Source organism: Hevea brasiliensis, chromosome 1, assembly GCF_030052815.1.
Source record: "Hevea brasiliensis isolate MT/VB/25A 57/8 chromosome 1, ASM3005281v1, whole genome shotgun sequence".
NCBI classification, from domain to species: Eukaryota; Viridiplantae; Streptophyta; class Magnoliopsida; order Malpighiales; family Euphorbiaceae; genus Hevea; species Hevea brasiliensis.
In genome coordinates, this window is record NC_079493.1 from 46,256,909 (window position 1) to 46,282,801 (window position 25,893).

The 25,893-nt window shown below is 36.7% G+C and overlaps 1 protein-coding gene and 1 long non-coding RNA gene across 3 annotated transcripts; both read right to left on the reverse strand.

Annotated features, from left to right (window-relative positions):
* Positions 1 to 20,715: 20,715 nt before the first annotated feature.
* Positions 20,716 to 22,545, reverse strand: LOC110661157 (translocator protein homolog). Its single transcript, XM_058145506.1, has one exon. It carries the CDS (start codon positions 21,298 to 21,300, stop codon positions 20,806 to 20,808), a length of 495 nt encoding a protein of 164 aa, XP_058001489.1. The 5' UTR covers positions 21,301 to 22,545; the 3' UTR covers positions 20,716 to 20,805.
* A 307-nt stretch (positions 22,546 to 22,852) lies between these two features.
* Positions 22,853 to 24,668, reverse strand: LOC110661170 (uncharacterized). 2 transcript variants are annotated; one of them, XR_009148210.1, is made up of 2 exons: positions 24,376 to 24,668; positions 22,853 to 23,500 (listed from the first exon to the last, which is right to left on the reverse strand). It is a non-coding gene; the product is annotated as an uncharacterized LOC110661170 (long non-coding RNA). The 2 variants fall into 2 exon arrangements; XR_009148211.1 differs by having other exon boundaries at positions 22,853 to 23,529.
* Positions 24,669 to 25,893: the final 1,225 nt, after the last annotated feature.

The following is a 25,893-nucleotide window of genomic DNA, read 5'->3' on the forward strand; positions in this document are numbered from 1 at the left end:
TCACAAAGCTAAATTCATACATACTATAACAATTTCAATAATCATTGAATTAAATCCAATGCTTGTTAAACATAATATATAAGAAAAATATGTCGTTTAATCACATGAAATATTCAGAACAAAATCAGTTAAAAACTAGTTGTGCAAAAACCTTTGATAAATGCCTCTTGGCTCTGACTCAGTGTTTCCTTCTCCTTCCCTAAGTCTTTGCTAACTGAAATACACAATTTGAAGTGTTTCAGTACCCATTTAAACCGTCTCTAACAATAAGGCTTAATAATTAATTTATTGAATTCTATTATTTCCTTAGTCAACCTAAGATGTTGACCCTCGATGCATTCTAGGTGAATTAGGATTAATGTTACCAATATGTCACATTTTATAGCCCTTTAGTGTTGGTATATGTTACCAATTTCATTTTCAAGTATATTGCATTTTATTGCAATTTGTCGAATTTCGGTATACTAATTTGACCTAGCAAGATGACCTAGTTCCCTCAGTTTTCAGGTTTCTGTCCAAACTACAAACTTGTAGGTCTATGTCTTATTGGATGCGGGGCAAAATTTCAGGTCATTCTAAGTTGTGTAGACCAAGTTATGGTCAATTTACCAATGCTGGACAGAACGTATCAAAATGGTAACTTTAGGTCATTTTTAGGTCACTTTTGGTTCGGTCAGTTTTTGTACCTGAACTTGTGCAAGCTATTTGGCTTGGTTCTGGCCATTTCTGGGCTTTGGTGTCTCATAAGAATTGTAGAAATATGTCTTAACTATTCATGGTAAAAATTTCAGGTCATTTGGACCTGTTTTGAGTGAGTTATGGTCAAAATACTAACTGCTGCCCAAATGGTCAATTTTCAGGCTTTCAAGTCATTAATCCAGATTTGGTCATTTTTCAAGTCACCTTCTAGACAGAATTTTGGTAAGCTTCCTTCATGAAAGTTGGCACATTTTAGGTCTAGTTTTACCTCCAATTGACCTTATACCAATTGGGGTAAGAAAAATTTGGTTATGGCTCAATTTATACACTGCCCTCAACAACTACACAACCTGCACAAAAATTTGCACTTCCAATTTTCAATCCTCCTTCTCCCAAACTACAATTTGCATACATAGCACTTCTAATTGGCATCAATTACATCTCAGTTGGGTCAAATGTCCAGAAATTACACATTCACTCAATTCAGTTAGATTAAACGTCCAACAATATACACAAATGTCAATTAACCAACTCCAAACCCTAATCCAATTGATCAAAATCAACGATACACTTTCATTAACTCATTAATCAATATTGACATACATGAAATAATGCTCTCCTAAGTACATCAAAGCTACCCAATTTGTACATATGCACCAAACTTCTATATTCATTTTACAACCCTACTTCAAAGTGTCCATTTCAAGCATACACTTGACAATTAAGCTCTAGTACATGTAAGCCCTCTAATCAACCTCACTAATCACCATATACATGAAAGAACAAATCATATTCCCATGGAATTTAAGGCTACCAAAATTGAACACATTAATTACTCATCAAATCCTTCAATTTTCTCAACCAATCAATTCACCATAACCTTAATTGAAAGTTTAATTAAACAAGAAAGAGAAAATGGACACTTACCTCAACTTGAGCTTGACAAAACCTTGAAATTTTCTCTCCTTTTTGTTGCCTATATGTTTCCCAATATGTGTAGGCAAAATTTAGTGAAGGAAAATGCAAGGATCATGGCTTGAATATGGAAGAATGGAGCTTGCATGGTTGGCCGGCCATGGAGGATTTGAGAACATTTCATTTAGGCAAAGAGAGTGAGGTTGAAGAAGATGAGTGAAGTGGTTGTCCTTTTGTCCTCATATGCCTTATATAGCTCCAATAACCCTCCACTAACCTTAGTTTAAACATTATAATAATTACACCATCATTTTTCTCTATTTACATTATGTGTAATTTCATATCTAATTTCATTTTTCATGTGATTTTTAAAATTTAATATCATTTTTTTAATGGACATTTAGGTCAAAAGACGACTAGGGGTGTCAAATGACCACAATGCCCCTATTCGAGTTGCATTCTTGATTTTTTTGTAACACCGAGTTTTATCATTTTCTAGATTTCTCGTCTTTCTTTGTACTAATTAATTAATTTTTCTTTGATATTTCTAATGACATTTATACTTCAACAGATGTTTATTTAAGTCTTAAAAATATTTTCCAGGGTTTTCCGCAGTCCAGGGCTAGTCAACGGTCTACACCACAACTTTCCAATACGGTCACCCATTACTATGGTTCTCGGCTAGTTTAACTTGGTTACATTTTATTACTATTATTTTTCCTTTATTTTTCTTGTATTTTCTTTTCTTGTATTTCATTATTTTATGTCTCCTCACCCATATCTAAGTGTAGTTCTAGGCACCCTAGCTATCCAGACAACACTAGTCACTGGAATAGTAGAACGCACTCCCGAACATAGGGGTGTTACATTATGTGTCAAAATGGGTAGAAGTAATTGCAACACCAACCAATGATGCTAGAGTAGTCACAAGGTTCCTTAAGAAGAACATCTTTACAAGATTTGGCACAGCACGAGCAATAATTAGCGATGGAGGAAGTCACTTCTGCAACCATCAATTCGAAACACTACTAAAAAAGTATGGAGTGACTCACAAGGTGGCCATTCCTTATCATCCTCAAACCAGCGGTCAAGTAGAAATCTCAAACAGGGAACTGAAGCAGATTCTGGAGAAAACTATAAATAGATCTAGGAAGGACTGGTGCATGAAGTTAGATGATGCATTATGGGCATACCACACTTCATATAAAACCCAAATTGGCACAACACCCTTCCAACTGGTTTATGGAAAATCATGCCATCTCCCTATTGAACTTGAGCATAAAGCTTACTAGGTAATTCATATCCTAAACTTTGACCTCAAAGCTGCTGGTGAGAAAAGACTCCTACAACTTAATGAGTTGGAAGAAATCTGATAGGATGCATACAAAAACGCCAAAATTTACAAAGATAAAACCAAAAGATGGCATGACAGGTGCATAGCAAGGAAAGAAATAAAAGAAGATCTTGTCCTCTTATTCAACTCTAGATTGAAACTCTTTCTAGGGAAGCTAAAATTAAGATGGTCCGAACCTTTCAAGGTCACCTAAGTCTTCCCACATGGAGCAGTAGAAGCGTGGAGCAAAACCTCAGGTGCATTTAAGGTCAATGGGCAGAGCCTAAAGCCTTACTTTCAGGGAGAACCCATAGAAATGGGAGTAACCATCCTACCGATAGAGCATAAACAAGCAAAGTCCAGCTAAAGACTATGAACAAGCACTTTTTGGGAGGCAACCTAAAAATTTTTTTCTGAACTTTTCTTTTTTCTCCTCTTTTTCATATTGATTTTTGTTTCATACTCATTAGCATTTCATTTTGTAGGATTTTTTTGGAAAGGGGAGTAGAGAATAAGAGAGGAAAGGAATCACTATGTAACGTCCTCACTTTAGCTAGTCCGTACAGTCTATTGTTCCGGTGACCAATGTTAGTCCAGGCAGCTAGAATGTTTGAAATTATAAATAAACTAGAGTGAGGAGTTATAAAGAAACTAAATAATGCTCACAACAATCAAGGAAAATTTATAGGAATGAAATACACTAAGGTTAAACGAGCCGAAACCCCTGTGATGAGTAACCCAAAGGGAAAGTGACGGTGAAGGCTGTTAACAACCCTAGACCCGGGGAAAAAATTATAAAATAATTTTTGGGACTCCAGAGAAGGGTCATTGAGATTCTTATGGCATTAGAATGCCAAGAAAATGCTTAGAAAAACTTTTCTATCGGTACACACAATTTTGGCTCGTTAAGCCCAATGGAGGGCATTTTGGTCATTTTGTCTTCAGAGATGATTTTTGGCCAAATTGTCTAGTTAAATAAATAATTTATATGACATAAAATGTGAATAAATATTGTTAAAAATTTAATTGAAATTAAGTAGACAAGAAAAGAAAATGAAAACAAAATGGGATTTATTACTTCCTGCTTATGTAAGCATGAGGTAATTAAAAAGGATGGCCAATCAAATTAAAGAAAGGCAATTAAAATACATTAAAGGATAAAGAAAAAGGAGTAAAACTCTAGAATTTGCAGCAGCCACTCTCTCTTCTTCATTGCCATCCCATACCTCTCCCTCACTCCACCATTTTTGAGTTAACAAGCTCCCTTCCCTTAGTCCTCTCTCAACAAAACCCTAATCTAGCAACATAAAAACTTATTCTTTTAACTTGGTGAGTCTTTTGGGAGCAAAAATAAGTGAAAAGGAAGAAACCTAGCAAGTTGCAATTTCACTCCATTAGAGGTTAGTGACCTAAACTTGATTTTCTCTTTAAATTCATGTTAAAGGAGTATGATTGAGTGAAAAAATTACAAAGAATTTAATAAATACCATGTGTTTGCTCATCCCATATTTTTGGGAGTCTTGGTTGGGGTAAGATTTTGATTGTTTTCATGAAACTAAAATGGTAGTATGGCTGCCCTTCGTATTAATCTCTTAAGTGGAGTAATGAAATGCAAGTTATAATGCATGATTTGAGATAGTTGAGTTAGGGTTTGGGATGAAAATGAGACTTTAATCATGTGATGATGAAAGTAGGTTTTAATGGTCAATTAGTGACCATTTGGCTTTGTTTGAATTAAAAATGAAGTGGGTTGTGTAGTGGGAATTGAGTTTGGTGTGGCTACCCTTGGTGACCTACAGGACTGGGCATGAGTCCAGCAGGTTTGGGCAGTAATAACTGGAGTTGTAGAGGTTCAATTGGTGCAAGGCCAATTGGACATGAAACTAGAAACATAATGGCAAAACTTTGGTGAAGAAACCATGCCCATAAAACCAAAACAAGTTGACCTAAAGATTAACCTAATCCGGGTGACCTGCAATCTGCCTGGATAAAATGACTAAATGAACAGTGTTTAGTCATTTGGTCATAACTCAGTGTAGAAAGGTCCAATTGACATGAAATTTTATCAGAAATAAGCTGAGATATAAACCTACAACTTTCTTGAAGAAACCTAACCCAAATTATGACCACAACATATTCAAAAAGTGACTTGCAGTCACTACTCAAATTACTGTAGATTTGGTCAGTCCATAAATTCTGGAAAAATTATAATCCTGCCAATTGTGGTTTATGGGCCATAACTTGAGCTACAAAACTCCAAATGGAGTGATTCAAAAAATGAAATGTAACTAGACAAAATAAGAAACAACTTTCATGTGATCATTTTGCCAAATTCCCATTGCAAAAATGACTAATGGAACAGTAAACACAAAGCTTGAAAACTAAAAATTTTGAACAATTAACATTAAACTTAGAAATGGTATTGGCAACCAATACCAACAATTTTAGAATGCAAAATGTGGTATATTGGGAGTATTAGAACTAATGTACTTATTGCCTATGCAAAAGTCAACATTTTAGTTAACTAATGAAATGAATAGTAACACCTAAACTTAAATTTCTAGAATTGTACAATTTAAAAATGTAACATGCCCTAGTACACCTAGCAAGATTGGTTTGGATAGGTTGGCATGCCAATAGGGTTCTATTAGCAGTACTGCATATGGCTTTATGCCATTCTGTGTTTTATGGCCTCACGTGCCATTTTGTCATAAAATAGCCTTTGGCTATGTTGATTGAGATATTATACTTGGGTTTCGTCCCTGATAATTATTGCAGCTTATTAGCTGTTCTGTTGTACACCAGGAGACACGATGTGACCGATGGTGTGATGGCCCGAGGTACCTAGTATCCAATGCCAGTTTACCCGTTTATCCAGTCCAGTCGACTAGTATGGGTTACTCGGGCAATGATAATAAATTTTATCAAATTTTAATCGAATAATACTGCAATAAATATCAGGAATTAAGTCTACCAAAAATGTAAACACACATTCTGCATATTTACTTTATTTTAGTTATTTTCTTTTATATTGTCACCACTAAGCAGAATTGCTTAGCGCGTCGCTTTTGCCACGCGTAGGTACTGGAGACATAGCTGGAGAGTCCAGCAGACCTCATACTGGGTGAGCCTTCAGATCTGCACACAGAGTTTAGACTCACCTCACATTGCAGTGCATTTGGTAGGACATTAGGTCACTTTTGATATTTTATATTTTGTAAACTTTTGTAATATATATTACAAATTCATGTAATTATGCTCTTGATGTAATTATCTATGAACTATGTTCAGTAATAAATGTGAGCATTTCTCATTGAGTTGACTGTGATATGAATTGAATTTAATTTTGAGATACTGAAGTTATTTGAGAAATTATTGAGAAATATTGGTGGTTGACTGAGAATGATGTGATGATTTTATTGGAAGTGTTTTTAACAGATTCTGAAGAACTATTTTTTCAATTTATAGGCGGCATTCTACCGGATTTTCTATAAAATTTGCGAAAAAATTTAGATTAATAAAAAATTGTAAATAAACAAGTAAAAAGGGTAAATTGAATTGAAATATGATTTGGTGCTCTGGCACACTGTGTGGCATATCTTACTCGGCTATACTGTAGATGGGTAAGGGGTGTCACATTTAGTGGAATCAGAGCATCGGTTTAGGCGTTTCTGGGCCTAGATAGAGTGCATACCACTGCATTGCATTTGTAAGTGTTGAGGTAACACTGATGCATATCTGTTTGTTTTCTTATTTTGAATAGGATATGGATCCTGCTTCTTAAAGAGCAGTTGATGAAGAGGTAGAGAGTCATGTTCCACCAAGGGTTGAATCTGGGGGCAGGGGAGAATCTGCTCCACCAGCAGCTGAGGCACCTGCCCAACCTCAGTTTGCACTATTCTAGCAAATGACCGAATTCTACCGGCAAATGATGGGGGCAATTCCACCGCTACAACCACAGCCATAACCTCCACCAGCACCACAGAAGTCCCATCTGGAGAAACTGCGAAAATATGGGGCTATGGATTTCTTTGGGAAGAAGGAGGATGATCCCATGACAGCAGAAAACTGGTTGCATAGAACAATCAGAGTGTTGAAATAGCTTAATTGCACCCCCGAGCAGAACCTGGAGGGTGTTGTGTCCCTACTTTAGGATGATGCATATCAGTGGTGGGACATAGCAATCAGTGAGGTGCAACCGGAACGGATCACCTGGGAATTCTTCCTCACAGAGTTCAGGAAGAAATATGTCAATAAAGTATATTTAGAAGAGAGAAGAAGAGAATTTATCAGTCTGAGACAGAGGCAGTTATCAGTGGTAGAATATGAGTGTGAGTTTGTTAGACTGAGTCGATATGGGAGGGAGATAGTCCCTACAGAGGCAGAGAGGTGCAAAAGTTTCGAAGAAGGGCTCAATGACAATATCAAAGTTATGATCATAGCATTGGAGATTACAGATTTTGCTAAGCTAGTTGATGCTGCAACAAAAGTAAAAGAGTTCGAATAAATGAACAAAATAGGAGGGAAAGACAGCAAAAGAGGGGTCCAGGTTAGTCTAGTACATTTTCTGCTCCCAGTAAGAAGAGTAAGGGTCCTCCTGCTCAGGGTTCAGGACAACCACAAGGTCAGGGTCAGTCCCAGGGGCCCAGACCACAGTTCACACCTAGGAGAGGCCAGTCCGCACCATTAGTGGGCAACTCTCCAGGGATGGTGTTCAGGTGACCAGCCCCAGCATCTTTCGCCTGTCCATACTGCCAGAAGTGATATAAGGGGGACTGTTGGCGAGTGACTAGTGCATGCTTACGGTGTGGATCTACAGAACATCAGATCAAGAATTGTCCGAGGAGGACCACTACAGTTGCTCCAACACAAGCTGACAGACCTGCTCCTGCACCATAAAGGGGTAGGAAGCCCGGTAAATCTGAGGCAGCTTGTCCATCACTGAGGCCTGCATCTGAGTTAGCTGAGAGGCTAGAGACTAGAATACCTGCCAGGGTCTATGCCATTAGAGCTCAGGAGGAGCAAGATGCCTCAGATGTCATCAAGGGTACGTTCTCCCTCTACAACACTTTTATGCATGCATTGGTGGATCTAGGATCACTCCTTCATACATCTGCATCAAACTACCCGTAGAGAGGGGAGTTCTAGTTGAGGAGAGTGATCAAGACATTCTGATCACAAATCCACTAGGCCATAGTGTGGTAGTGAATAAAGCGTATAAAGGTTGCCCGTTGAGGATTAAGGGGTATGAATTCTTGGCAGACCTAATTGAATTGCCCTTCCACGAGTTTGACGTGATTTTGGGTATGAACTGGTTATCACGTCATCAGGCAATAGTTGATTACAAATTGAAAAGGATTTATTTGAAAACTTCTAAGGGTAAGGAGATTACTGTTGTCGGTGAAAGGACAGATTTCCTATCCAATATTATCTCAACCACAGTTGCAAGAAGATTGATGAGAAAAGGCTGTGAAGCTTACCTAGCACATGTGGTTGATACTAAGCAGGCTAAGCCGAACCTGTGTGATATACCCATAGTAAGAGACTTCCCAGATGTATTTTCTGAAGAGTTGCCTGGTTTACCACCAGAAAGGGAAGTCGAGTTCGCTATTAAGGTAATGTCGGGTACAGCACAAATTTCTATTGCCCCTTATAGGATGGCACCCACTGAATTGAGGGAGTTGAAAATTCAGTTGCAGGAGTTACTCGATAAGGGGTTCATACGCCCCAGTGTGTCACCATGGGGAGCTCTGGTGTTGTTTGTGAAGAAGAAGGATGGAACTTTGAGATTGTGTATTGATTACCGATAGTTGAACAAAGTAACAGTGAAGAATAAATATCCGTTGCCCAGAATTGACGATCTGTTTGATCAGTTAAAGGGAGCTGGTGTATTTTCAAAAATTGATCTCAGATCAGGGTATCATCAGTTGAGGGTAAAGGATGCAGATGTGTCAAAAACTACATTCAGAACCCGATATGGGCATTATGAATTTTTAGTGATGCCGTTTGGGTTAACAAATGCACCAGCAGCATTTATGGACCTTATGAACCGTATCTTCCATCCATACTTAGATTGGTTTATAGTGGTCTTTATTGATGATATTCTGGTGTATTCCAAGGCTAGGGAAGAACATGATGAACATTTGAGGATTGTTCTGAAAACCTTATGAGAAAAGAAGCTGTATGCTAAGTTGTCCAAGTGTGACTTCTGGATGAGTGAAATCTCTTTCCTTGGACACATGGTATCAGCAGAGGGGATTAGAGTGGATCCCAAAAAAGATAGAAGCAGTGATGGAATGGAAGCCTCCTAGAAATACAACTAAGGTCAGAAGTTTCTTGGGGCTAGCTGGGTATTATAGAAGATTTGTGAAGGGGTTTTCTCTTATAGCTGCTCCAATGACTATGTTGTTGCACAAGAATGTGAAATTTGGCTGGAACGACAAGTGCCAAGCCAGTTTTGAGAGGCTAAAGGCTATGTTGACAGAAGCACCAGTGTTAACACAGCCAGTGTCGGGAAAAGACTTTGTGGTCTACAGTGATGCCTCACATAATGGACTAGGGTATATATTGATGCAAGAGGGGAAAGTGGTCGCCGATGCTTCCAGGCAGTTAAGGCCACATGAACAGAACTACCCTACTCATGACCTGGAGTTAGCAGCAATTATCTTCTCACTAAAGATATGGAGGCATTATTTATATGGTGAAAAATGCTTCATCTATACAGACCACAAGAGTTTAAAATATTTGCCAACCCAGAAGGAACTCAATCTTAGACAGAGGCGATGGATTGAGTTCCTAAAGGACTATGATTGTGTGATAGATTATCATCCTGGGAAGGCAAATGTAGTTGCTGATGCTTTAAGCAGGAAGTTCATCACAGCTTTAAGATCACTAAATGCCTGTCTGTCCTTAGCTCTAGATGGAGCTATTTTGGCTGAGTTACAAGTGAGACCAAACCCACTACACCATATTCAAGATGGGCAGAAGGCAGATGAAAAATTAATGGCCATTGTGGGTAAAATTCCAGAGTGAAAGAAAACTAATTATGAGGTGAAAGTAGATGGGTGTCTGTACTACAGAGGAAGAGTATGTGTACCAAATGATGGGGAACTGAAGACTAGTATTCTGAAAGAAGCACATACTAGTGTTTATGCTATGCACCCGGGAAGCACAAAAATGTATAATGATTTGAAGCCTCATTATTGGTGGCCTGGTATGAAGAGGGATATAGCTGACTATGTGACTAAGTATTTGACATGTCAGCAAGTTAAAGCCGAACATCAAGTTCCATCAGGATTGCTACAGCCTATAAGCATACCTGAATGGAAATGGGACCGAGTCACTATGGATTTTGTTAGTGGTCTACCTTTTACCTAGAAGAAGCATGATGCAGTATGGGTGATAGTGAATAGATTGATGAAGTCAGCACATTTTCTGCCAGTTAGGACTGACTACTCACTAGAGAAGTTAGCAAAATTGTATATCAGTGAGATAGTTAGACTGCATGGAATCCCACTTTCCATCATATCTGACCGAGACCCAAGGTTTACATCGTGATTTTGGAAAAAGTTGCAAGAAGCCTTGGGCACACAACTCCACTTTAGCACAGCTTTTCATCCTCAGACGGATGGACAGTCAGAACGAGTAATCCAGGTAAACCTAAGAATTAATTGAATTTTCATAATTAATAAATTGAAATGATAGTAACAATGTAAATTATGTGATAGATCCTGGAGGATATGCTAAGGAGTTATGTCATTGAGTTTGAAGGGAGTTGAGATAGATACCTCCCACTGGCAGAATTTGCATATAACAATAGCTACCAAGCTAGCATTCAATTGGCTCCGTATGAAGCACTGTATGGGAGGAAATGTAGAACCCCAATGTGTTGGACTGAATTGGGCGAAGATAAGCTGGTAGGACTAGACCTGGTGAAACAGACTGAGGAGAAAGTAAAGATAATCAAAGCTAACCTGAAAGTTGCCTCAGATAGACAGAAATCTTATGCTGACTTGAAGAGAAAAGAGATTGAGTATGCAGTTGGCGATAAAGTGTTTCTCAAAGTCTCACCGTGGAAGAAAGTACTGAGGTTTGGAAGAAAGGGTAAGTTAAGCCCTAGGTTCATTGGGCCATATGAAGGCATTAAACGTGTGGGACCAATGGCCTATCGGCTAGTTTTACCACCAGAACTGGATAAAATCCATAATGTATTCCATTTTTCTATGTTAAGAAGATATCGCTCAGACCCTTCACATGTCATTTCCATGGAAGAGATTGAAATCCAACCGGATTTAACATATACAGAAGAACCTATACATATCCTAGCTTAGGAAGTGAAGGAACTGAGAAATAAACAAATTCCACTGGTAATAGTGCTTTGGAGGCACCACAACACTAAAAAGGCAACTTAGGAAAGTGAAGAGACGATGAGGCAATAGTTCCCTCAACTATTTGCATCAGGTAAATTTTGAGGACGAAATTTTTATTACAGGGGAAGAGTTGTAACATCCTCACTTTAGCTAGTCCGTACAGTCTAGTGTTCCGGTGACCAATGTCGGTCCGGACAGCTAGAATATTTGAAATTATAAATAGACTAGAGTGAGGAGTTATAAAGAAACTAAATAATGCTCATAACAATCAAGGAAAATTTATAGGAATGAAATACACTAAGGTTAAACGAGCCGAAAGACCAGTGATGAGTAACCCGAAGGGAAAATGATGGTGAAGGCCGTTAACAACCCTAGACCCGAGGGAAAAATTATAAAATAATTTTTGGGACTCCAGAGAATGGTCATTGAGATTTTTATGGCATTAGAATGCTAAGAAAATGCTTAGAAAATTTTTCTATCAGTACACATAATTTTGGCTCGTTAAGCCCAACGGAGGGCATTTTGGTCATTTCGTCTTCAGAGATGATTTTTTGCCAACTTGTCCAGTTAAATAAATAATTTCTGTGACATAAAATGTGAATAAATATTGTTAAAAATTTAATTGAAATTAAGTAGACAAGAAAAGAAAAGAAAATGAAAAGAAAATGGGATTTATTACTTCATGCTTATGTAAGCATGAGGTAATTAAAAAGGATGGCCAATCAAATTAAAGAAAGGCAATTAAAATACATTAAAGGATAAAGAAAAAGGAGTAAAACTCTAGAATTTGCAGCAACCACTCTCTCTTCTTCATTGCCGTCCCATACCTCTCCCTCACTCCACCATTTTTTAGTTAATAAGCTCCCTTCCCTTAGTCCTCTCTCAACAAAACCCTAACCTAGCAACATAAAAACTTGTTCTTTCATCTTGGTGAGTCTTTTGGGAGCAAAAAGAAGTGAAAAAGAAGAACTCTAGCAAGTTGCAATTTCACTCCATTAGAGGTTAGTGACCTAAACTTGATTTTCTCTTTAAATTCATGTTAAAGGAGTATGATTGAGTGCAAAAATTACAAAGAATTTAATAAATACCATGTATATGCTTATCCTATATTTTTGGCAGCCTTAGTTGGGGTAATATTTTGATGGTTTTCATGGAACTAAAATGGTAGTATGGCTGCCCTTGGTATTAATCTCTTAAGTGGAGTAATGAAATGCAAGTTGTAACGCATGGTTTGAGATAGTTGAGTTAGGGTTTGGGATGAAAATAAGACTTTGATCATGTGATGATGAAAGTAGGTTTTAATGGTCAATTAGTGACGATTTAGTTTTGTTTGAATAAAAAATGAAGTGGGTTGTGAAGTGGGAATTGAGTTTGGTGTGGCTGCCCTTGGTGACCTATAGGACTGGGCATGAGTCCAGAAGGTTTGGGTAGCAATAACTGGAGTTGTAGAGGTTCAATTGGTGCAAGGCCAATTGGATATGAAACTAGACACATAATGGCACAACTTTGGTGAAGAAACCATGCCCATAAAACCAAAACAAGTTGACCTAAAGATTGCCCTAATCCGGGTGACCTGCAATCTGCCTAGGTAAAATGACTAAATGAACAGTATTTAGTCATTTGGTCATAACTCAGTGTAGAAAGGTTCAATTGACCTGAAATTTTACCAGCAACAAGCTGAGATATAGACCTACTTTTATGAAGAAACCTAACCCAAATTATGAACACAACATATTCAAAAAGTGACTTTTAGTCACTGCTCAAATTACTATAGATTTGGTCAGTCCAGAAATTCTAGAAAAATTATAATCCGGCCAGTTGTGGTTTATAGGCCATAAGTTGAGTTACAAAACTCCAAATGGAGTGATTCAAAAAAGGAAATGTAACTAGACAAAATAAGGAACAACTTTCATGTTGATCATTTTTCTAAATTCCCACTGCAAAAATGACTAATGAAACAGTAAACACAAAGCTTAAAAACTGAAAATTTTGAACAATTAACATTAAACTTAGAAATGGTATTGGCAACCAATACCAACAATTTTAGAATGCAAAATGTGGTATATTGGGAGTATTAGAACCAATGTATCTATTGCCTATACAAAAGTCAACATTTTAGTTGACTAATAAAATAAATAGTAACACCTAAACTTAAATTTCTAGAATTGTATAATTTAAAAGTGTAACATGCCTTAGTACACCTAGCAAGATTGGTTTGGATAGGTTGGTATGCCAATAGGGTTATGTTAGCAGTACTGCATATGGCTTCATGCCATTCTGCGTTTTATGGCCTCACGTGCCATTTTGTCATAAAATAGCCTTTGGCTATGTTGATTGAGATATTATACTTGGGTTTCATCCCTGATAATTATTACAGCTTATTAGCTGTTCTGCTGCACACCAGGAGACACAATGTGACCGATGGTGTGATGGTTCGAGGCACCTAGTATCCAGTGCCAGTTTACCCGTTTATCCAGTCTAATCGACTAGTATGGGTTACTCGGGCAATGATAATAAATTTTATCAAATTTTAATCGAATAATACTGCAATAAATATCAGGAATTAAGTCTACCAAAAATATAAACACACATTCTGCATATTTACTTTATTTTAGTTATTTTATTTTATATTGTCACAGCTAAGTAGAATTGCTTAGCGCGTCGCTTTTGCCATGCGCAGGTACTGGAGATATAGCTGGAGAGTCCAGCAGACCTCATACTGGATGAGCTTTCAGATCTGAACACAGAGTTCAGAGTCACCTCACATTGCAGTGCATTTGGTAGGACATTAGGCCCCTTTTGATATTTTGATATTTTGTATTTTGTAAACTTCTGTAATGTATATTATAAATTCATATAATTATGCTCTTTATATAATTATCTATGAACTATGTTCAGTAATAAATGTGAGCATTTCTCATTGAGTTGACTGTGATATGAATTGAATTTAATTTTGAGATACTGAAGTCATTTGAGAAATTGTTGAGAAATATTGGTGGTTGACTGAGAATGATGTGATGATTTTATTGGAAGTGTTTTTAACAGATTCAGAAGAACTATTTTTCCAATTTACAGCCGGCACTCTGCCGAAATTTTTATAAAATTTGCGGAAAAATTTAAATTAATCAAAAATTGTAAATAAACAAGTAAAAGGGGTAAATTGAATTGAAATATGATTTGGTGCTTTGGCACACTGTGTGGCAGATCTTACTCTGCTACACTGTAGACGGGTAAGGGGTGTCACACACCAAGTCAAAACCATAAAAGGGAAAATTATACAAAACTAGCAATGTAGCTCTATTGCTGAACTTTACATCCATTTCATGTGTTGTTATGATAAAAAATTTTCATTTGACAAAAATTTGGAAAATCAGAAAATTACACGGGTCGTGTACTGGTATTACACGCCCCGTGTAACTTTCTGGAAGTCCATAAATTTCTTGCATTTTTTACTCTGAGGGAGACAAAAAGTTACACGGGTCCATAGCCTAATTTACACGGACCGTGTAATGTCTCTAGCAGAATAACTTAAAGCTAGGGAGTTACACAGGCCTCTTTATATTTAACACGAGCAGTGTAACATATCCAGTAAAGCAACTCAGGAGACAGAAAGTTACACAGGTCCTAGAGCTCATTTACACGGACCGTGTACTACGATAGAATTTGAAATTTTCAAGCAGAAATTTACACGACCCTACATGTCGGGACCCGTGTAGTGATACACGACCTGTGTATCATGTCGTGGACACGACTCCTGGGGAGCAAAACGCATGAAACGAAGAGTCCTAATGGCACCCCTCACATTAAAACCATTCATAAAGGTAAAACCCTTCATCTCCACCCCTCCTAGCCTATAAAAACCCCTCAAATCTCATCTCCTTTCACCAAACCCTACTCTTCTCCTTCCCAAAAACTCATTAATGGCTCCTGCAAAGCGATATGTGAGAAGAATCGGCTCTTCCTTGAGGCAAAGAGGAGAATCCTCATCTTCTCCACCTCAACCGCCACCCCAACGCCCAAGAACAAGGGTAGCCTCTCCCCAACCATCTCAACCAGCCCATCCTCAACCGCAAGCCCAACCACAAGCTGCCCCACAACCCAAAATCTCCATTCCTTAGGGATTCCGAGATGATGCCTACAAGGCAATGTGCACCCGGCTTCACACTCGAAAAATAAGCTCCACCAAATACATGGATTCCCTGTTGCTGGAGCAAATCGGGCTGTAGAATGAAATCAATGGGCTACTCGATAGCATTGGGTGGACAAGGTTCGCCCAACTCTAATTTCCAGCATATTAGGACACCACATTGGAGTTTTTGGGCAGTTTCAAGGCCACCTTATGGCCTACCGACAAGGAGGATAGGGGTAGGATTGAATTTCGCCTCTTCAGTGTTGAGCGGGTGATGAACATAGATGAGTTTAATGTCATCTTCGGCTTTGACAGTGCCAGACACCAGGAGAGCCCTAGGAACTGCATGCTCTACAATAACATCAACTTCTGGAGTTCCATTGCCTTGAACATGGAGCCATATAACTCCAGCAAATCCAAATCCATGGGCATCACAAGTCCAGCCCTGCGCTACATGCATTGGTTCGCTGCCCACACCATCATGGGCCGTGGCAATAGCCTTGACATTATAAATGCCAACGAGCTATTCTTCTTGTTGTGTATGGTCACCAGACAGCGCTGCAGCATCAGCTTCTTTTTGTGCAACCATCTCTGCCGCCTCTATCATCAGTCTACCGGGCACATCGTGTTTGGTGGCCTTGTCACAACCATTGCCCTCCACTTCGGCTTCATTCTGGGACATCACAAGGTGCGCTCTGTCAGTGGAACATCAAGAATAGATCAAAACATCTACATATCCATGGGGATATGTAAGAAGGCGGGCAACATCTGTTACCTTCTGGATGCCGAAGGGAACGCCATCCCTTAGAGAGACGAAGCACAAGAAGGACCTAGTAAGACTTCGCAACCTTAAGAAAAAGGCCAAGAGCAGATGTTCTAAGAGTTCCCCGTTCGAGTGCCTCCATACACACCACCACCAACAGATCTAGTCCTCGCATACCTACAGTGCATGGAGACCACCATATACAGCAGAATGCAAGCAATCGAGGATAGCCCCCAGGAAGCCCACAACAAATTGGAATGCTAATGGAGAAGCTAGATTATGCGAAGGAGGAGCCAGCATTGCCATTATCACCATCAGAGACCTTTTAGAGCTAGGACTATAGGATAGGATCTTTATTGTAATATCTTACATGCCTTAGTCCTAAGTTGCAATCATAGGTCTCTTTTATAAGCCTAATGTCCAAACTTTTCAATACATACTAAATAATATGCTTCCTTATAATCTTTGTACACTTTCTCTGATTTTACATATTATTCTAACATTAAGGACAATTGTCACACCTTACCCCTCCGTAAGGCATAACATGATCCCGTAGTATACCTAATGAATTACCAAACTTCATCTACTGATAACCTATTAAATACACTACAAGGGATTTTAAACCTTTTCTTCTTTTTTTTTTTTACAGTGGTGAGCACTTTTGACAGGTGTTAAAATTATTTTACTGAAGTGAAATCAAATAACAAATCTGAAGTATCAATAATTTCTGTAAAAATTTTTGGCAGAGTGCCATCTGTATTTTAAATAAAACAGTTCTTCAAAAACCTATAAAAAGCACTTCCAATATATTTGTTCAATCCCAAACTCCAATATGGCTTAATACAAATCAACTTTCTCAACATTTATCAAACTCAATTCAACATCAAATTTTCAATATTTCCAAAGATAAACTACAAAATGATTGAGTAGTTCAAAAGCTGAGATAAGAGAAATATATTACAACTTTAGTTTACAACTGCTCAAGACCAAGTATAATATATACATACAGTGCAAAAACATTGCCACAAAAATTACAAAAGGTGGTATACTCAATATACCCGGCAGAATCCCAAAATGTAGCATAAGCAGCCTATTCTACTGCTCTGTCTGTCTGTCTACCTGCAACAGTAATGAAAAAGCTATCACTGAGCCAATGTCTTAGTAGTGCACAATATTAAGAATATACAATTTAAAACCATAAACCATAAATCATATAAATCGTGGATACTTAAAATCATAGTTAAATTTAAAAGACAGAGAATGTCATAAAGAATTAAAACTCCATTTCACAATGTCTCAATGAATATCAATAAATCACACACACAGCTTAATCATGATTCCAAAGTCCAATTCGTCCCAAAAGCCAATGGCTAATGAGGAATAACATAGCTAACTAGTAATTATATGAGTACTCATCCTATTCATCCTCAACTGGCACACACCTCAATACTTCAGCCAGAGAGGGAATTCAAAGCCAATTCGTCCCACTAGACAAGCTAGCAAGGAATTCAATCAAATATATATGATAGCTGTGGTTTCAAACCATTTACAATATTTTTCAAGTAATAAGTATCCATCAAATTCCATTCAAACAATTTTTTTCACAATTTAAGCAATAACATACAAATTGTCATAATTTATTTCAATTGAAAATTCAAAAGAAATAACTGTTGTGCACAAACCTCTGATGAGTGGCCTCTTGGCCTTGAATCAATGTTTCTTTTGCCTTCCCTGAGTCTTTGCTAACTGAAACACACAATTTAAAGTATTTCAGTACTCAGTTAAATTGTCTCTAACGATAAGGTTCAACAATTAAATTTATTTAATACTATTGCTTTCATTAGTCAACCTACAATGTTGACCTTTGATGCACTCTAGGGGAATAAATTTTAATGTTATCAATATATCACATTTTATAGTCCTTTAGTGTTGGTACATGTTACCAATTTCATTTTCAAGTGTATTGCATTTTATTGCAATTTATCAGATTTTGGTATGCTGTTTTGACCGAGCCGGATGACCTAGTTCCCTCAGCTTTCGGGTTCTGGTCTGAATTACAAACTTGTAGGTCTATGTCTTAGTGAACTTTTGCCATAAATTTTAGGTCATTTGGAGTTTACTAAACCATGTTATGGTCATTTTACTATGGCTGGACAGATTACACTAAAATGGCAAACTTAGGTTATTTTTAGGTTATTTTCGATTCTCTAAAAGCCTTTCATTAGCAACCAAGTCATTATTCCCTTAGCCCCTTTACAACCCCTTTTAAAGACCTTTTGATCTTTTGAAAAGTGCATGCTATATTAATGGAGATAGAAAATTGAGATATGCCTATGGAGTTGGAATTGAGTATCTTCATCACAATTACTAACAATAGGGACAAATTTGGGGGAGTTAGTGTTTCTCAAATTTATCCCGATAAAACAGGTTATTTGTGGCTTATTAATGGTCTTGTATAGAGAAATAATTAGTTGAAATACCATGAAATGAGGTGAAGTTCCAAACAAGCAGCTAATAAAACCCTTATGCCTTGAAAAAGGGAAATTGGTATGAAGGTTGGAAGAGTTCAATTCTATGCTTATTATAAATTGTTGGTTATATTCCTAAGTATCCCCTGAAATGTGTTTTAAAACAGAGTTTTGCTTTACTTAAGGACAAGCAAAAGTTGGAGTTTGGGGGAATTTGATACACTTGAATTGTATAGATGTTTTTAAGCACATTTGTATACTATCTCATAGCATTTAGGCAAGTATTTTCATGCATAGTAGTTGATTTCATTAGCTTTGTAATTTCTATTGTCAAGCCCTTGATTCCATGTTTTCTGCATCATTTCAGGTGTTTGAGTGAAGCCCCACAGTATAGGAGTGTACAAGGAAGCTTGGAGAGGTCAAGAGACTGAGTATTGCTACTGACACAAAGTACACGGGTCGTGTAAGCCAAGCCCTAGACCCGTGTAACCTTCTGCCAAAAGAAAGCTAGATAGCCAATGGAGAAACAAAAGTACACAGGTTGCGTAATTAGACTTGTGTAATCTGCAGGGACTCGTGTAAGTCTCTGCCGAGCACAAGCTTGAAGAACCTTATGGGAACAAAAGTACACGGTCCGTGTAACCAGGCCCGTGTAGTTGGCACAGACCCGTGTAACTCTTTATGGCAATACAAGACTCTGCAGTTCCACTCCAGCAAGTTACACGGCCCTGGGCCATACAGTGACACACGAGTCATGTACTATGCGGTAGCCAGTTTCATAACTCGAATTCCCACTCTCGTTTTCTGATTCAAATGAGACTCCTAAAGCCTTTTGGACTCAAGATGACCTAACTCTAGAGCAACCATTATAAATAAAAGAGAAAACATCAGAAAAATGGAGGCTCTTTTTTATCTTTTGACAACACTTTTGAGGAGTTTTGAAGGAGAGAAATCCACACTCTGCACTCTCTCCAGCCGTCTCTAAGAGAGAAACATCAGTACCAAATGGAGTTTTCCAGTTGAAGCTCCACAAGATCAAAGTTGCAAACTCTCTTCGGTTCCTTCATTTCATCTCCCTAGACAGATTTTTATTGTTTTATTTCTTCTACATGATTTTCTTTTTACTGTTTTTACCTTTTTATCATGATGTTTGCTAAACTCACTATGAGTGAGTAGTTTTCTTATTCTGGATTTGGGAGAGTAATGCTTGTAACTATTATTATGGATGAACACTAAGTTTATTTATTGGATCTGAGATTCGTTCCTTGATTTAATTTCTTGTGATTTTAATGTATGCTATGTGCTAGTACTTACTTAGCCATGATTTTAGATGTTAATTGAAGGACTGAGAAGTGAAGATTAATATTAGAAAATCAAGATCTTGAACCTAGGAATTCTGACATAGACATAGGTTGATACCTTTGTAGAACTTCAAAATTGGTCAAATATCTTAAAGGATTTTAATTAATTTGATCACTACGAAAGTTGGGTTTGAGTTAATTAGAATACACCCTACGTGCCTTGAGAGAGGATTCAGGATAATTTAGGACTGATTTCCATCAAGGAAAATGATCCTCAATTCAGTAAATAAACGAGATAACATCCCTAGTAAGATTCAAGTGTGAAATCTTAATTTCAGAATTATTTCAAATAAATCATTTCGTTTTAAGTTTACCATTCTAGTGTTTAAGGTTAACAAATTTCATTCCCTAAGTATTCGATAGCCTAGACAGTCAAAATTACTATGTAGATTGATACTTACTAATCAAATTGCTCGTGGAAACGATATTCTACTCATCACTTTATTACTTGTTAGTGATCCGTGCACTTGCGGGATTGTAAAACCGGTAGAAACAGTTTGATTTTATCGGACTGACTATTACAAAACTAAAGGAAAAAAAAAAAAGAAATAAAACCTTAAACAATATCTTTCTCTTTTTCGGATACATGAATCTGGTAATAAATAAATAAATAAATAAATATTAAATAAATAAAAATATATATATATATATATATATATATATATATATCGTATAAAGTTGTGAGAAGTTTACAAAGGCACCATCTGAGTACCATTTATCAACAATATCCCCTCTAGCCTGTACATCAATTTTTCAACTTTTCAAATTTCAAAGAAAAACAAGCTTTAGATTTACAATGGCTAAAATTGTGGCCCATGCCAAACAAGGCTTAACCAAATCGCCAGCGATTGGATTCACTTCTTTGAATTGACGAGAACACCCAACGAGAGCCCCAAACATAGCCAAGCACACAACCAAACCTATCCAAGTCTCTCCCATACGGAACACAATCGGGTCCCATGCCAAACTAAGACCAAGTTGTGCCATGTAAAGAGAAAGGATCGTTGGTTCTCTATGGAACCCGCCTTCAGCCCAAACAAGCCAAGCGGAGAGTCCCATTAAGGAGCTGGAAGCCAAGTAGGTGAAGTGTAGAGCCCACATGGGAAAGAATCGAAAAGGTTTTGATACGGCGCCATAACCATTAATGGAGCCAAATAAATAGATATTGAAGAGGGTCAAAGCGAGAGGGAAAGCAACTGCTATGGCTAGCGATCTGATACCGCGTTTAGCCATGGCCATTCTCTTGTCACGCCTAGTTCTCATGTCTCTATTCTTGTTGGTAGTGGGGTTTCTAGTTTGTCTGCGTCTCTGATACGATTTTGATGCATTGGGAATGAACCATTATTGATATTTGAGAAGAAAGGCAGCGAATGTGTGTTGCAGGAGGAATTTGAGGGAGGAGTGCTTAGAGAAGAGAGAGCATATTTGTCTCTGGGTGTAGAAATGCCAGACACGTGGGCGGAGGAAAATGAAAGAGGTTCATGGGTAGGACATGGAGGGTTACACGTGGGTGGTAAAGAGGGTAAGCAACACAGCAACAGGGGACTTGGTCCTTGATTTTCCATGTCGTATATCTAATAATGAAATAAAACACTAGTTGTGATGAATGAATAGTAAAGTCAAGAAATGAGGAGAGATCATACCTGGCCTGTAATTGGCAATGATCTATTAGGGAAACCTCCTTAACTGGGTGGGGTTGTCGTCTTTCTATATTTCCACATATATAGTGCAAAACTATACGTAGGTAGCATCAAGCAGCTCAATAAATTGCTGAAACCTGAAACTCAACTGTATTCATGTGCAAGTATCGTCTCGGGGTTTGCATTAAGCTGGATACTATGACATTATTTTCTGGCAGCAGGATATATGGGTTAACTGCTGCATCAAGTTTGCTTGGTGGCCAAGCTTGCTACATCAATAATCTGCACCTTAGTTCAACTGTTCCTGTAACTTGATTTAAGGAGATTATCAGGTAATATCTATTCTAAATTATCAGGCAATTATTTTAACTACTTCCAGCTCCACATTAATTAATTAACTCAATTCTTCTTTCAACCAACACATAATTCTAAAAATAAAAAATAAGACTAACTTATTTTAATTTTCAGAGACCCAATTAATCATTTTCTCTCACCCAAGAGGTCCGATTTGAACCCAACCAACTCAAAATCATCCAAATCAATTTTTTTGTCACCCAAATTTAATTCTCTCCTGAACACAAAATCTACTCTCTCTGTCTCCAACACATGCCAAAGACTCTCTCTCTCTCTCTTTCTCACAATCAATCTCTCTCCCATTCACATTCTCATAATTTTCCCTCAACCCAATCACTAAAATCTCCTAATTTTCTCTCAAATCAAGTTATTAAACTCTCAATATCTCTCATACCCAATCAATCTCACATTTCCATCCCATAAACCATCATTGGTGGCAATCAAGGAAGGACAAGCCATCAACGCCAACCACGGAGAGAAGAGGAGAAGACGCCGACGAGGAGAGGAACAAAAGGCAAGGCTCATGGCTAAAGATGTAAACGAACGAAGCCAAACTGAGCCAAACTTTGACTAGCTCAAGATCAGCCCATCAGTTTTATTTAAGGCTCAAGTTCAACTCGAGCTTTAAAATTAATGATCGAGCTCGACTCGTTTAAAATTTATTAAATTCGAGCTCTTTTTGAGCTCGGCTCACTTTAAGTTCATTTATAATACTAATGAGCCGAGCTTAAACTCAATCCCTTCATTAATTTGATCGTAATATTAACAAACCAAACTCGAGTTCAATTCGTTTATTAGCACGTTTATAATATTAACAAGTCAAACTCAAACTTCATTCATTTATTACCTCAAGCTGGATAAGCTATTTTACTAAGCTCGAGTTCGAGCTCAAACTCAAGTTAACAATACATGTTTTCAAATCACATCATATGATTTTGTCGGTCACTAATAATACAAAATAACAAGAAAAAAAAAAGTAATTTACAACACATTGCAACTAAGTTAAAAAAAAAAAAAATGACGACACAATAAACCAAATAAAATTAAATTGCTCCATCAAATGACACATTCTAGTATCAAATCACTCAAATTCTTGGGTAGTTCTAAGCTTGAAATTTGAAGAGAGGAAAACAAGCCAAACTTTTGTATCCATGCAACGTGCAAGAATTAAGAAGCAAAAAATCAATATTGGCGATATCAAAATAAAATATCATATCAAATTAGCAAAATAAAATTTTGAACCCTACAGAAATTCATTGTGGTTGAGGGATTATCAGCATCTTTAAAAAAAAAAAATTAATAATAAATGAAAAGCCTAAGTTTTTCTTAAATATATTAAGGGCACCCACATCGCTATTCTTCTCTGTTTCATTTTTGCTGGAAATGTTGTGCTGAGAAAACAATTGCCGCCAGATTTAAGACCATTCCTCCTGAAACATGTCCAGAATTGAACGAAGTACTTGAGAAAGCTATGATCCAACCATACCACATATCAGAACTGTGAATAAATAAATAAATAAATGAAAGATGACATAAAATAAGGGCAAGTTCATTAACTTTTTTTAGAACCAATAAGAGTAGACACAAATTGATTCAGGAAACTTTTACCTAGCTACTGTACGATTACAAATCGTTTAACACTAAAAGAAAGATCAGACTAATAATTACACGGAGTTCCAAATACCAATTCCTATTCAGACATTGGTGATTTTTCTTAGGGATTTATATGAATTATTCAAAAATAAAATTTGCTCACTTTTCTTGAGTCGCATGATATCTCATGCATAACATGCAACTAAAAAATTTACATGAGAGAGAATCAAAATCAACAATTTTGAGGTACCCCAAAGTAAGTAATTTTTATTATATTCATTAAAAGAAAAAAAGTATTCTTCTTTCCTGATAGTGATGGGTTAATACACAGAGTTTGTTTGATGCTTGTTTCCCACTGATTATTATCAGAGTTAGTCTATACTCTTCCTGTATGCAGCATCAAATTTAATTTTCATTCACTAGTAATTACAATGGTTTTCTCGCTCATGCCAAAATGATTTGCGGTGAACCCAGAAGCACCAAACAAGATGATTTGACGTGAACCCAGAAGCACTAAACCCAGAAAATTACAGATCTAATTTCATGCCAACAGAATCAATAAACCCAGCTGAAACAAGAAACAAGAAATTTACCAGAAGCACTAAACCCATAAGTTTATTGATCTCATTCAATGCCAACAGAAACACTAAACAAGAAACTTACCAGAAGCACTAAACCAGAAACTTGCAAATCTAATTTCATGCCAACAGAAGCATTAAACCTTGCTGAAACAAGAAAACAAGAAATTTACCTGAAAAAATAAGTCTGCAGAGAACGAGCTGTTGACACCAACCGAACTGAAGTAGAGACGACCGAAGAGATGTTTGCAGTAAAACGCAGAAGAGAAACGACCGAAGAGTAACGTACGAAGCGAAATTATCGAAGAACAACTGGAGGAATGGGGGACTGCGGTTGTGCGGCTAGAGAAACTAAGCAATCAAAATGAATTTAGAGAAACAAACAAGGTGTTCCGTTTGTCATTAGTATAGGTTGCTCCTCTTTCAATTCAAAACTACATTAGTTTTGATCGAGTTCAATTCAAAACTGCCATAGTTTTATTATTCCAATGTAAGTTTAATTTAATTATTAAATTTTTAGAGAATTAACTATAATTAGAATTTTTTTTCTCGAGAAACTATAATTAGAATTTATTACTTTGTTTTTATTAATTTTATATTATTGTATATGCATACATAATTTATCTAATTTCATAACTCTTTTTATGGGATAAGTGGACAATTCATGGCTCTTCATTTATGCCATATATATTAATTTATCTATATAAATATGTTTATAATTTGCGTATTTTTCTTAAAGAAATATTAAATTGAAAAGATTATTGTACACAAATACATTAATATAATTATAATTGACACAATAGCATGATTATGTATACATTATGCACACATTTAATCAAATGTCATGACTCTTAACTAAATTTAATAATATTGTAATTCAAATTTAATATATAACAACTTAATTTTAATAGAACAAGTGGACTATATATATATATAGAGAGAGAGAGAGAGGGAGTAACAACAATAGTTGGATAGTTTAAAATTCAAAGAGATTGAGGGGGAGGGGGAGGGGGAGAGACTACACATACATAGAAATAATAATAGTTAAATAGGTTAATATTAAATTTGAAAATTAATCTTTTAAAAGTTCAAAATTTACAAAGAAAGAGGATAAGAGGAAGAGAGAGAGAAAGAGGGGTTTATATTTCAAGTCATACTACCACCAAAACTAGTATCAAATTAAGTTTTGATTGATTTAGTAATTTGATATGGATAAAATAGTTTAAAATGATTTTTAATGTATTTATTATCTAATATTATTCTAAATTTATTTCTCATATAAAAATTATTTTATTTTTATAAAATTTAAATTTAAAGTATGTCACACCCTACCCTTCTGTAAGGCATAACATGATCCCGTAGTATACTTAATGAATTACCAACTCCGTCTACTGATAACCCATTAAATACACTACAAGGGATTTTAAAAACTTTTCTTACTTCTTTTACAGTGGTGAGCACTATTTACAGGTGTTAAAGACTTTGGTGAACTGAAGTGAAATAACTAACTCATTTGGTTTATTTGGAATTTCTGTAAAAATTTTGGTAGAGTGCCATCTGTATTTTGGACAAAACAGTTCTTGAAAACTCAGTAAAAGCACTTCAATAATTTTCCAAATCTCAACTCCAATACATTTCTCAACACAACAATTTATCAACTCAATTCCATAGAAATTTTTCAAAGTCTGAGA